Raw genomic sequence first — 12,896 nt, forward strand, 5'->3', positions numbered from 1 at the left:
ACTGTGAGGATGTCCTAGCCCCCCCAACAAGCTAATGTCGGCATGGCAGTTCTTCGTACACTCTTTCAATCTGCTGCAACACCCACTGGCTAGCCACCGCTTTTTGGGAGGACAGCTTTACAGTCTATGCACAGCTTGTGTATCTACAGCCACACATGCCTCAAATGGAATATATTACTTGCCCTGTGAGCATCTGTTTGTGGCATGTAATTCTGTAGATTTACATGCGCCCATCCTTCTCCCCGGACGCCCGTGGCTCTTGCAGTCTTACTTTCTCTTTTTAGCCATGGACATTTCTTTATATAGCACTTAACTTCATGTTCCATCCTCACCTGCCTTGCTGGAAAACAATCTAACAATGGAGTTGGTGACCATGCGCATTATTGTCAAAAGGAGGAGAGCTAGTACCTTGTGACTTGAAAGAGTTCTTTGAAGAAAAGCAACTTGCATACATATGGGCCCAACACTAGATGGCAGGAGAATGCGCAGCATGTGAATCTACAGCACTACATGCCATGAACAGATGCCTACAGGCTAAGTAACATATTCCTTCCATGAGGATCATAATTTCACCATCTAGTGGTTTGACTTTGAATAAAATGTTTTTTTCTTCTTTCCTAAAACTTTAAATGTATCTGTACTATCTCGAACAACTCACTGTCATGTTGGCCCTAAAGTGTCTCACACCTTGAATGCAGTCACTAGCCAAAACTATGGGTATTGTTTCTTAATCATAAATTCCTTCCCAAATCACTGCCGTTATTTTAAAATGAGACGGATGTGTATCAGACAAGCCAACTTGTATCAGACAACTCAGCAAAAGCAGCATTAGGTTTTACACGCTCTCCAATAACCTCGGAGGACAAGTTACCTATTTTCTCAGAATCTCTGTATTTTGAATATGCCAAAGTACCATCTAAATATGCTCTCATAGCCTATCAAACCTATCCATTTGTAAGCTTCTTTCCAAGCCGGTGATTTATTGTTGGATAACTTTCTGTTCGAGGCATATGAGCTGCAAATTGTATACTTTTGCATAGATCGCCATCTGGTGTTGGGCTCGGATGTTTGCACTTGTTTTTGTCTTGGAAGAAGTCTTTGTAGTCAAGAGGTAGGTGACTCTTCCCTAGGATGATAGTGCGCATGGGCATCGACTAATCCTTAGATTGTTTTCTTTCCGCCATCGGGTTCGGATGAACATTGCTGCGCTCTGGATCGATATCGGTTTTGAATCCCCCTTCAACACACAATTCTCTCCACTCGACGGTATTGTCTCGATCGTGTTTCCCCTTTCGGCGCGCATCTTCAAAACAAACTTCTCGACCTTCAATTTTGATACGGCCGTTAGGCCTCGCCGCGCCGACCATGCCTGCAGTCAATGGAAAGGACCCCTTTCAAAAAATGCCCCGGGTGTGGTGCTAAGTTCCCACACACAGACTTGCACGAAGAAAAGAACTGCAAGGCCTGTGCGTTCAGGTCGAAGAAAACCATCCGGGCTCGACGTCAGGAAATGTCTCGCGGAACCAGCTCGATTCCGGACGTCTTCGGATCAGATCCTGAAATCCAGCCGGAACAATCGGGTGACGAAGAAGACTTCTACGTCTCCAAAGCTGATGACTCAGACGCTGAAGAGGAGACAGTCACCCCGGCTCAGCGGTTCGTGAGTACCAAAATCCCTCTCGCCAAAAAGAAACCGAAGGCCCCGGTAACGCGCTCGGGTCGACACCGGAAACGTATTTCAGACGCCCCGCCCATGGGTCTGGCTATGAAACTGAAACATAAGCCTTCCGACTCGGGCTCGAGTCAACCCCATTCCGGCACCTGGAAGTCCTCCCGGCACCAAAACCACAAGGCAAAGATTCTTAGTCGACGTCAAAGCACTCTGCGACGAAGCATACCAAAGAAGACTCGGAACCGAAGACATTTTCGGAGCCGAAAAAGGCTTAGGACTCCAAAAAGTCATCGGAGCCGAACAAGGCCTCGGACTCCAATAAGTCGTCGGAGCCGGAGAAAGCCTCGGAGCAGAAAAAATACTCTCTCACTCAATCTTCAGCACCAAACAAAGACAATTTGCCCACTCAGCTTGATTTTTCAGAACCAAAACAAAAACTTTGTTTATCGATCAAAACACCGGCAAACTAGTCGCCAAGCCTCCAAAAAAGAGGAAACTGGACACTTCAGAGCACCCTTCAATACCTCCGAAGAAACAGGACACGGGCACTAACACTTCCCCGCCTCCTTCTCCTCCTCCAGTTAATCCACACCTATTGATTTCTCCACCACACTCCCCACAACCTATAGTTTCACTTAAGACATCAGATACTGACGATGACGTAGGTGGGGATACAGATCCATAGGTGGATGATGATTCACATACCATCCCACATAACGTAGACCCTTGGGAGCACTACAGTACAGACCCCGACTCACATAATGACCCGCATGTCTATCCATCTAAGCCATCACCACTAGATGACAACACTGGGTTAGGGCAGCTAATCACCAGAGCTGTCCAATACCATGGAGTCCCCTTACACTCCGACCCCTTAGAGGAGGATTTTTTGCTAGAAACCTTTGCACCCTAACAAAACCGAGAACCCTGCCAATGTTTAAAGGCTTGATAAAACATGCTCCAGAAGTTTTTAAAGACCCAGTCCGAGCCAGGGCTCTCAACCTCAGGGTGGATAAAAAATACAAGGCAGCTCCTAAGGACCCTGTTTATATTAAAGGTCAGATCCCCTTAGATTCCCTTGTGGTGACAAATGCACGCAAGCAGGCAAACTCACAGGTGACAACAACACCTGATAAGAAATCCAAATTAATTGACGCATCAGGGGAACGTATCGCGTCACTGGCTGCAAACCATTGGCGCATCGCCAATGCCCAAGCTTTATTGGCCAGATACGACAGAGCCCATCACAACGAGCTTGAAAAGCTCATGGAACACCTTCCTGACCAGTACAGGCAAAAGGCTAACGACCTTATCCAAGAGGGCAAATTAATTACCAACACCTCAATAAAATGTGTGTTGGATGCGGCCGATACTGCATCTCGCGCAATTAATACTAGTGTCTTGTTGCGCAGACACGCCTGGCTGTGGGTTACCGGATTCATGCAGGAGGTTCAAACTACTATTTTAAACCAGCCGTTTGATAAGGAACATCTTTTCGGGCTTACAGTTGACACCTCCCTAGAAAAGATGAAGGACACTGAGACTGCTAAGTCCATGGGGGCCTTACAGTTTCCTTCCCCTAGATGCTCTTTTCGCCACTCTTTATACAGATCCGGCTCAAAAACCATGGGTTCAGAACAGCCCTCGACCTCCTACAAAAGCCCCACTCAAACATCCCTCAAAGGATACTTTCGCTGAGGATACAGAGGCAACAATAATGAGGGAAGAGGTTGTGGCAAAAACAACCACACCTCCCCTAGCACTAAACAGCGACTTCCCTCCACTTCCCCCCAATCATCCCACTCCTGTCGGGGGACGTCTTTCACAGTTCCTACCTGTTTGGAATTCCATCACAACAAACAAGTGGGTAATACAAATTATCCAGTATGGTTTTTGCCTTGAACTCACTTCTACCCCCACCCCTCAACATTCCTCCCAGACAGCGCCCGAAGTCCTCAGAACATCTAACACTTCTCAAACAGGAGGTTCTCTCTCTGTTACAAAAACACGCAGTAGAACCAGTCCCCTTGCCTCATCAAGGCAGAGGGGTTTACTCCCTCTACTTCCTGATTACAAAAAAGGACGGCTCTCGGGTCCATACTGGACCTCAGGCCACTAAACCTGTACATTCAGTCAGACCACTTCCACATGGTCACTCTACAACAGGTGCTTCCACTACTTCAACGGGGCGACTTTCTCTCCACTACGGATCTAAAGGAAGCCTACTTCCATATCACCATTCACCCTGCTCACAGGAAATAACTGGTTTGTGATAGATGGTCAACACTATCAATTCCAGGTCCTCCTGTTCGGGGGTCACTACAGCACCCAGTCTTCACCAAATGCCTCGCAGTAGTTGCAGCCCACTTAAGGAGACAGCACATTCATGTCTTCCCTTATCTGGACAACTGGATCATGAAAGCCAAATCACACAGCAGCTGTGTACAAAACACACACAAGACAATTCAACTGCTTCACAGCTTGGGATTCACAATAAACCTTGTCAAATCCTATCTCCAACCGCCCAACGTACAAAAATATCTAGGGGCCACAATAGACACCTCAAAAGCTCTAGCATACCCTAATCCAGTCAGGATAAGCGCCATACAGGCTCTAATCCAAACATTTCAGCCTCAACACTCGCTACCATCGTGAGTGTTCATGCAGTTAACCGGGATGATATCCTCCTGCATTCTCCTCGTCCCTCATTCAAGACTCCAAATGCGTCCATTACAAGAATGTTTGGCGTGTCAGTGGAACCAGGCTCCAGGTCAGCTAACAGATCTGGTGTTGGTGGTCGACCGCACCCATCGCGCTCTTCAGTGGTGGAACACACAAAACCTTTCCAAAGGGCGGCCGTTCCTCGACCCTGTTCCACAGACAGTGCTAACAGCAGATGCATCGCTCACCGGCTGGGGAGCTAATCTGCAAACCCATAACATCCAGGGCATATGGACCCCCCAACAAGGACAATTCCACATAAACTACCTGGAATTGCTAGCAATTTTCCTAGCGTTAATCTTTTCAACTCCACCTCCTAGGTAAAGCTGTCCTAGTCTGTACAGACATGACAGCAATGTACTACATACAGAAACTGGGGGGAACACACAGTCTGCAGCTATCACACCTAACTCGGAGCAAATGGAGATGGGTCATTCTGCAAAACATATATCTCCTTGCAGAACACCTCCCAGGTGTACACAATGGGATAGCAAATCTGCTCAGTCGTCAGTCACAGCAGATCCACGAATGGGAACTTCATCCTCAAGTTCTTCTTCCATTCTTTCACATATGGGGATACCCAGAAATAGATCTGTTCGCCACACACAAACACAAAATGCCCGACCTTCGCGTCCAGGTATCCACACCCATTGTCCAAAGGCAATGCACTATGGATGAACTGGACAGGCAAATTTGCTTATGCTTTTCCGCCTCTCCCACTCATTCCGTTAGTGGTTCGGAAACTCAAACCGCATTCCCTCACAATGATCCTAGTTGCTCCAACATGGGCCCGACAACTATGGTTCACAACCCTACTAGAACTATCAGTAGTTCCTCATCAAAAACTGTCTCTCACCGAAGCTTCTCACTCAGAACCATGGAGAGATAAGACACCCAGATCCCAATCAATTCAACCTTGCGATCTGGCACCTGAGGTCTTTGTTTGCCTACCTAAATCTTCCACCAGACTGTATGAATATCATTAGAGAAGCTAGACGCCCTACCACCAGAGCATGCTATGCAGCAAAATGTAAACAATTTGACATTTATTGCTCAAACAACAAAATCAATCCAATAGATGCTTCTATTCAGAACATTATCTGCTACCTCTTACATCTACAACAATGTAACCTAGCATATACATCTTTTAGGCTACATCTAGCTGCCATTGCAGCTTATCTCCAAAACAGACATTTGTCATTGTTTCGAGTACCCGCTATCAAAGCTTTTATAGAAGGACCTAAAAGAATAATTCCACCCAGAGTCCCGCTCTCTCCAGTGTGGAACCTAAATGTGGTCCTCACCAGGCTCATGGGTCCCCCTTTTGAACCTCTCCACAAATGCGAACTTCGGTTCCTCACTTGGAAGGTAGCTTTTGGTTGCTATCACATCTCTCAGGAGAGTTAGTGAACTCCAGGCATTAACCATACAAGAACCATTTTTACAAATTCATCATAACAAAGTGGTTCTTAGGACTAACCCTAAATGTTCACCCAAAGTCGTATCTGCCTTCCATCTCAACCTCTGTTGAAATCCAAGTGTTTTCCCTCAACCAGACTCAGTGGCAGAATGAGCTCTTCACACGTTAAACGTTAAAAGAGCAATACTACATTGAAAGGACAAAATCCTTTAGAAAAACCAAACCACTCTTTGTGGCTTTCTCCCCACCTCATAAAGGCAATCCCATCTCAAAGGCAGGAATTGCAAGGTGGATTGTTAAATGCATATCAAAGCCAAACGCACACTAACCATTCCCCCAGAGCGCATTCCACACGCAAATTAGGGGCATCGATGCCATTTTTAGGGAACATTCCCCTAGATGACGTCTGCAAAGCGGCAACCTGGACTACACCACACACCTTCACAAAACACTATTGTGTAGGTGTGCAAGCAAAACAACAAGCTAGTGTGGGCCAGGCTGTATTAAGAACACTTTTTCAAACCACTGCAACCGATACAGGTAGCCACTGCTAAGGAGGTAACTGCTGTACAATCTATGCAAAAGTATACATTCTGCAGCTCATATGCCTCGAACGGAATATGCTACTTACCAGTATGCATCTGTTCTTGACATGTCGAGCTGGTGAATCGTATACGTCCACCCACCTCCACAGATACCTTTATCTGTTCCATTACTATCTTACTTCGATACATTACACATGAACATCTCTTTCTACTTCTTACTACTCCATCGTAACCCTTCTTGGCAAAAACAATCTAAGGATGGAGTCGATGCCCATGCGCACTATCGTCCTAGGAAGTAGTCACCTACCTCGTGAATATAAAGACTTCTTCCAAGACTAAAACAAGTGCAAACATCTGAGCGCAACACCAGATGGCGATCTATGCAAAAATATACGAATCTGCAGCTCTACATGCCAAGAACAGATGCATACTGGTAAGTAGCATTTTCCTTTCTAATAAAGACTAAAACGTAGAACATTTTAAGTTTTATCATCAACTGTATCTTAGGTTTATTTTACGAACCTTTTTTCTTAACAGAACGACGACGTTCTACTCCAGCTCCAAAAGAAGAGGAGAAGGTGAATGAAGAACAGTGGTCTCTAAGAGAAGTTGTGTTTGTAGAAGATGTCAAGAATGTTCCAGTTGGCAAGGTTTGTAAAATTATTTGAAATGTTGTCCTTGGAAGAAAAGGTCTCGCTTTCATATTAACTTAAATTATCAGCAATATTCTTGCATTATACTCTAGCCATATACAGTTTGGAAGCCGTTCTCGAGGGTAGCAAGGAAAATTAGGCATTATTTAAAGTGTTATGATTCTGTTCTAATCCCTTTCAGCCTCCCATTAATTGACAATTAGATATATGCTATGTATAATTTGACTCCGACTCATACTGCAATACCTAATGTTGAACCTCATTCACCTGTTTAGCTCATCTTCAGATAATGGGCAGCTCAATCCCAGACTACCATCCTAACCTCTATAAAACAACATTCTATCATGCTGAGCTTATCTATAATGAAATCCTTGCCACCTGTGGCTTACACCAGTCTTAGACAAGAGCACATTCCTGGTCATAAGTTTTTTTTCATGTCCTTCCCTGAATACTGGTCAGATGTGCCCCTCATAAAATACGCAATATAGATGAGTTTTCAGTTGTCAACGCAAGCACAGCTTCTCTTTCCTGGGGAATGTTCTCTAGAGGGCAGTAGCTAAATGGTATGCTGTAGTATTGGTCTTCTCTTCACCTCTGTGGACAGTGTGTTGGAATGTAAGTAGTCCACATGGCTTTCGAAAGTGTTTTCTAAATGGCTAGCTTTTTCTCTAGCGCTTATCAATCATGCAAGCCCACTGGAGGTTTTTAGTTGTTATTTCTATGCATACATACTTCACTTTTAGATTCAGAAGTGTGTGCAAATATGACACACTTAATAATTTGACAGAATTTATTTATTTTTAAGGAAAAGCAGAAATGACTTTCTTTATATTATTCAGCATCTAGCAGTAATTGTACGTAATTGGTCAGCGATTGCTCAAGGTGCTGACTGAGAGAGCCTCCACAATGTAAGAGGTCCAAATAGTATCAAACTGGAATGACAATCCATAAGAAAAATTAATTTTTCCTTGGTAAGTGTATTCTATGTGCTATTTCTCCACAGTTCTTTAGGTTGAATGATAGGTATTTTCTTAATTAAGCAATTGTACTTCTATCAGAAACAAATAAATTACTAATGAACTTGCCTATATGTGAGGTATGAGAGCACAATTTATTTGAATAATTGATGTATCAGTGGGACTGTACAGCCAGATATTATTTTACCAGTAGTTACGGATCGCATGGCGGGTCCACAAAAAATGGGACACCTGGCCTTGTTTGGCATAATTTCTGTAATATGGATGTGAGGATCAGGGGAGCATAAAAGCAGTCCTTTCTAAAATAAGGTACCATCTACAACAGATTTCAAATCAACCTCTTTTCTGCAATTAGGTGTACAGTTTTTGCCAATGAACTGCACACAACAAACAAGGTGCTGGGGGGGGGGGGGGGGTATTCTTGAGTTAATCGCAACCACTGGTGATTGCTCGAAGTCCTATTACAGTCCATTGTTTTTCACCCACCATTCCACTCATTGCAAAGGGCTGCCTTATGTAAATCAGTAGGGACCCTGCTACTCACAGAACTGTCCATCCCGAACTGCCAGGTAAGGCGGTCTCCAAAAGGGAAAGAAAGCAACCCTAGACTGTTTTCAGCCTACACTTGAGCCAATGTTTATTGATATTGAGTATGTATTTATAAAGCATGGGCAGTCACTCCGGAAGGAGCATCCTGGCGCTGTGCGGAAGAAAGTTAAGGTGTGCAGGGGGGACCCTATATGAGGGATAGACAGAGTTCGTCTGAAGATCCAAAGATCCAGGTCTTCAGAGCCTTCTTGAACTGTGTTTCTCTTTTAATCAGCCTTAGGTGTGTTGGAATGAGATTCCAAGCTATGGTTCCTAGTGCGGCTACAGTTTTGTCCTCCCTTTGTTTTATGCCTGAAGCATGCAGGTTTGAGAAAGTTTGCTGACTAGGACATAAGAGTCCTGGCCGTAGTGTAGGGGGTGAATCTAGCTAAGAGATACGTAGGGCCTAAATCTAAGGATGCCTTGAAGGTGATTAAGAATATATTGAATAAAATTCTCTTATGTAGCGGAAGCCAATGAAGGGTTTTAAGAGCTGCTGAAGCGGAGGATCTACGTTGTAGTTTTAGAACTAGGCGAGCCGCTGCATGTTGTACCACTTGTAGCCTTTTTAGTGTTTGTTTATTTGCTCCTGCTAATAGGCTATTGCAATAGTCTAGACGTGATAGGATAAGTGGCACCGCAACTGTCTTTCTCGTAGAGAGAGGAATAAAGTCGAAGAATTTTTTTAGTGTCTTGATTATGTTAAAACAAGTCCCTGCCACCGTCAAGGTGTGTGGTCGGAAGGAAAGTGAAGTGTCGAATTGCACTCCCAGGTTTTTTGCTACTTCGTATTTGGGAGTGCTGTTGCATCTTCCGGCAACCACTCACTTGGCTGGAAGGGGTTGTCTTTTCCTATCAGGAGGATCGCAGTTTTATCTGTATTGCACCCGAGATGGTTGAGCTTCATCTACTGGATGACCTCAGTTAGGCGTAGTTTAAAATTGAGTTCTGTCTTAGTGCAATCTTTTGTCCAAGGATAGAAACAATTGTGTCATCCGCATCGGATGTTACTTCAATATCAAAAGAGGATATCAAGGAGATGAGGGGCCATGTTTATATTAAATAACAGAGGGCTGAGAGAATAGCCCTGTGGTACTTCTGATGTGATGGGACGTTCAGCAGAGAGGAACGTTCCAAGGGCCACTGCTTCCCTACGATTGGTAAGAAAAGATGTAATCCAAGCCAATACAATGTTTGAGATGCCCCTAGACTTTAGCCGTGCAAGGAGAATGCCATGTGAGATGGTATTAAATGCGGCAGACAGGTCGAGTAAAATCAAGACTGCCTTCCTGCCTTTGTCAGCCATAGATTTTAATGTTACCGATTGCTCAAAGCGCAGATTCTGTTGAGTGCTTAGGACGGAAACCTGATTGCCGCGGGTTTAGGATCCTAGCAGTTTCAAGAAAGTTAGACAGTTCTCTGTTAACTAGCCTTTCTGTGATTTTGCCCAATATAGGTAACCATGATATTTGACGAAGATTTGAGAGATTAGATGAGTCTATTTTTTTTTTTCTTTTACAGTGGTTTCACTATGGCCAGTTTCCATTCATCTGGGACTGTGCCTGTAGTTACACCATTCTTTTAACCAGGTTTCAGTGACAAAGAGTAAGTCAAGCTATAGCTCGGTAATCAATTCGCTGATGTAATGAGTGTTTACAGAGTGATCGTGCATTAATTAGTCCCCCTTTCAGTTGAGAGTTGCTGAGTTAAAACTTTCCTACCCGTGATTTTAGGACATATATCTGTGAAGATGAACTCGGATCTACACTTGAGCGGACCCTTAATTTTATCCGGTTGTAATTGGCAATCAAATTTTTTCCCTTGTGTCAAAGCTTTTTAACAATTTTGACTGAATGTAGTTCCTGGGTAAGTTTGGGCAGCATGGTTGGCCCTGGCCGCGGTCCGAGCGCAGACAGGCTTGGCTTTGGCGCGCCTTCGGTGCACCCGCTGCGCGTGTCCGCATTGGCAGGCTCATTAAATACTATGGCTTGCCAACCACTTGAGCGCAAACTGTCGCAAGATGGCGGGTCGAAAAAGGGCCTTTTCTCCTCCCGGAAGGAAAGTGCAATGTGGCAATGTGCATGGACGCTGGCTTCGTGGGAACTCAGATTCAGGTAGGCAGTAAGCGTTTACCACGGTTTAAAACAAAATCAAGTTTTCGCATCTATTTCCAGTATACAGTCAAATTCAAACAGTCCTTCAATATGTTAACTGTCTTATTCAGTTCCCCTCACACTTTAAAATACTTTACAATTATTAAAAGCAAATCAGACTATTAAGGAAACTTGGCGTGCAGACATCGATTGGAAGTGGGGAAAAGGTGAAACTTTCAGCCTTTCCTGTCTACGTTTACAGCGAAAGGGAAGGTGCTGGGCTTCTTACTTTAACTCCGAATGAATTAGACACTTCAAGAGTGTGAGAAAGTGCCATCTTTCTTGCATAGTATGCCCCCACCTTTTGCTGAATTGCTGAATGTACTTTGACTGAGTGTGCCCTGGACTCCTGCCAATCAGGTGCCCAGGGCCTATGTTCCTTCCCTAAAACAAACCAAAGCCAAATTGGCAAACCCTGGCCACATGTCAGCCCCTGGTAAATGGTACCCTAGGTACCCAGGGCCTTGTGAGCAGGGAAGGCCTCTAAGGGCTGCAGCACTCCTTGTGCCACCCTTAGAGGCCCTGTACCCTTACACACACACACTGCCCTTGCAGGCTGAGTGTTTGGGTACAAGACAAAAACAAAATCGACATGACACACATCCCTGTGTGCCATGCCCATCACCTACACTGCCCTGGCATACATCAGCCACCCCTCTAGCTGGGTGCCTTATGCCAATGGTGTGGGCACAGGAGCAGGAGCCCTGTGCCCCTACAGTGCCCAGGTCCATTCCTGGGCACTGTAAGTGCAGTGCTGCCATTTAAGAGTATATGGTGCTGGGAGCTCATCAAACACGAACTCCACAGCACCATAATGGCAACACTGAAGACTGAGAAGTTTGGTATCAAACTTCTCAGCACATTAAACCCACACTGATGCCAGTGTGGGATTTAATGTACCCAGCACCCCAGAGGGCATCTTAGAGGTGCCCCCTTAAACCTAACCTACAATCCACGTCTGCTCTGAGGCTGCCTAGGCTGCCACCCAGACATGTTGCTGGACCCCTGGGTAGGAGAGCCCCTGCTCTCCTGGGCCTGCAACAATGCACATCCTGGGCGAGGTGCTAAATCTCCTCCCCCAGGATGGGCAGGGGGAAGCTTCAAAGGCATGCCGCCTCTGTGAGCTTCCCCAGGCCACTGCAACCACCCACTCTGGTGGGAAACTTTGGCCGGAAACCCCAAATAAGGACAGGGGATGTGCCAGCCTGCCAAAATATTCACCAAAAATCAGCCGAGAAACGAAAATACTCACCTGCTCTTAGGTGAGCTCCCAGTGCTGGAACTTGGTGCCCGGCACTGACTCTGAAAAATACTTACAACTGTACTTACTAGTAACCCAATTTTCTCCCATAGGAAATCATTGACTGTTTTTCTGTGAAATTTCTTCTAAGTGTCAATTTCTGCAATCTTTAAATATTCTTTAAAAATCGTATAATATCTGAAAACGTAATTACTTACCTGTTTTGGATAAAGGTCCCAGTACTGAGTCTAGGTACCCAGTACTGGATTGCAAAAGTAAAGAGAACATACTGTACCTGCAACTTGAATTTTCTTCCATAGGGAATCATTGACTGTTTTCTCTGAAATATTTTCTAAGTGTCAACTTTTAAAATAGCTAAATATTGTTTAAAAATCATCACAGTAATAAAGTCGACTTTCATCACTTGATTCTTAGTACTGACCCAGGGCTGAATCTAGGATCCAGTCCTGGAATTCCAAAAGTAATCCTAAAAGTAATCTGTTGCAAATAACTTGACATTTCCATTGAGCTCAATGCATTGTTGTTTTTAAAATAGTGTTGCCTATTGCAACCACTTGTAACTGTTTACAAAAGTCAATTGCATATTGCAAAAGTATTTATATAAAGCATCTCATTCTGAGAAGTATATTTTAATACCTATTGTTGGTTGTAAAATAAAACAAGCATATATTTTTTTATATATAAACCATTGGCCTAGAGTTCAGTTATTGAGTGTGTGAGACCATTTGCTGGCTGAGTGTACAACAAATGCTTTACACTGTCCTCTGATACTGCCTTACTGCTCGACCAAGCTACCACTTTAGAGAGTAAGGTTATATCTAACTTTAGCCTCTGTCAAACCCTGGGGGACTGTGGACTCTGTACACCCTGTACCTATTAGGGAACCGTATATACAGAGCCACTTTC

The 12,896-nt window shown here is 44.5% G+C and overlaps 1 protein-coding gene across 15 annotated transcripts in view; it reads left to right on the forward strand.

The window, feature by feature from the left end:
• UBR5 (ubiquitin protein ligase E3 component n-recognin 5) overlaps window positions 1-12,896 on the forward strand; it is a 2,036,132-nt gene that overhangs the window by 513,613 nt on the left and 1,509,623 nt on the right. For all 15 annotated transcript variants that reach the window (XM_085605144.1, XM_085605147.1, XM_085605145.1 and 12 more), the window contains one exon: window positions 6,896-7,008. In XM_085605144.1, the coding sequence (XP_085461270.1) occupies window positions 6,896-7,008 (113 nt within the window). The remainder of the gene's footprint in view (window positions 1-6,895; window positions 7,009-12,896) is intronic.

The sequence above is a fragment of the Triturus cristatus genome, chromosome 5_1 (assembly GCF_964204655.1).
Source record: "Triturus cristatus chromosome 5_1, aTriCri1.1, whole genome shotgun sequence".
Lineage (NCBI taxonomy): Eukaryota > Metazoa > Chordata > Amphibia > Caudata > Salamandridae > Triturus > Triturus cristatus.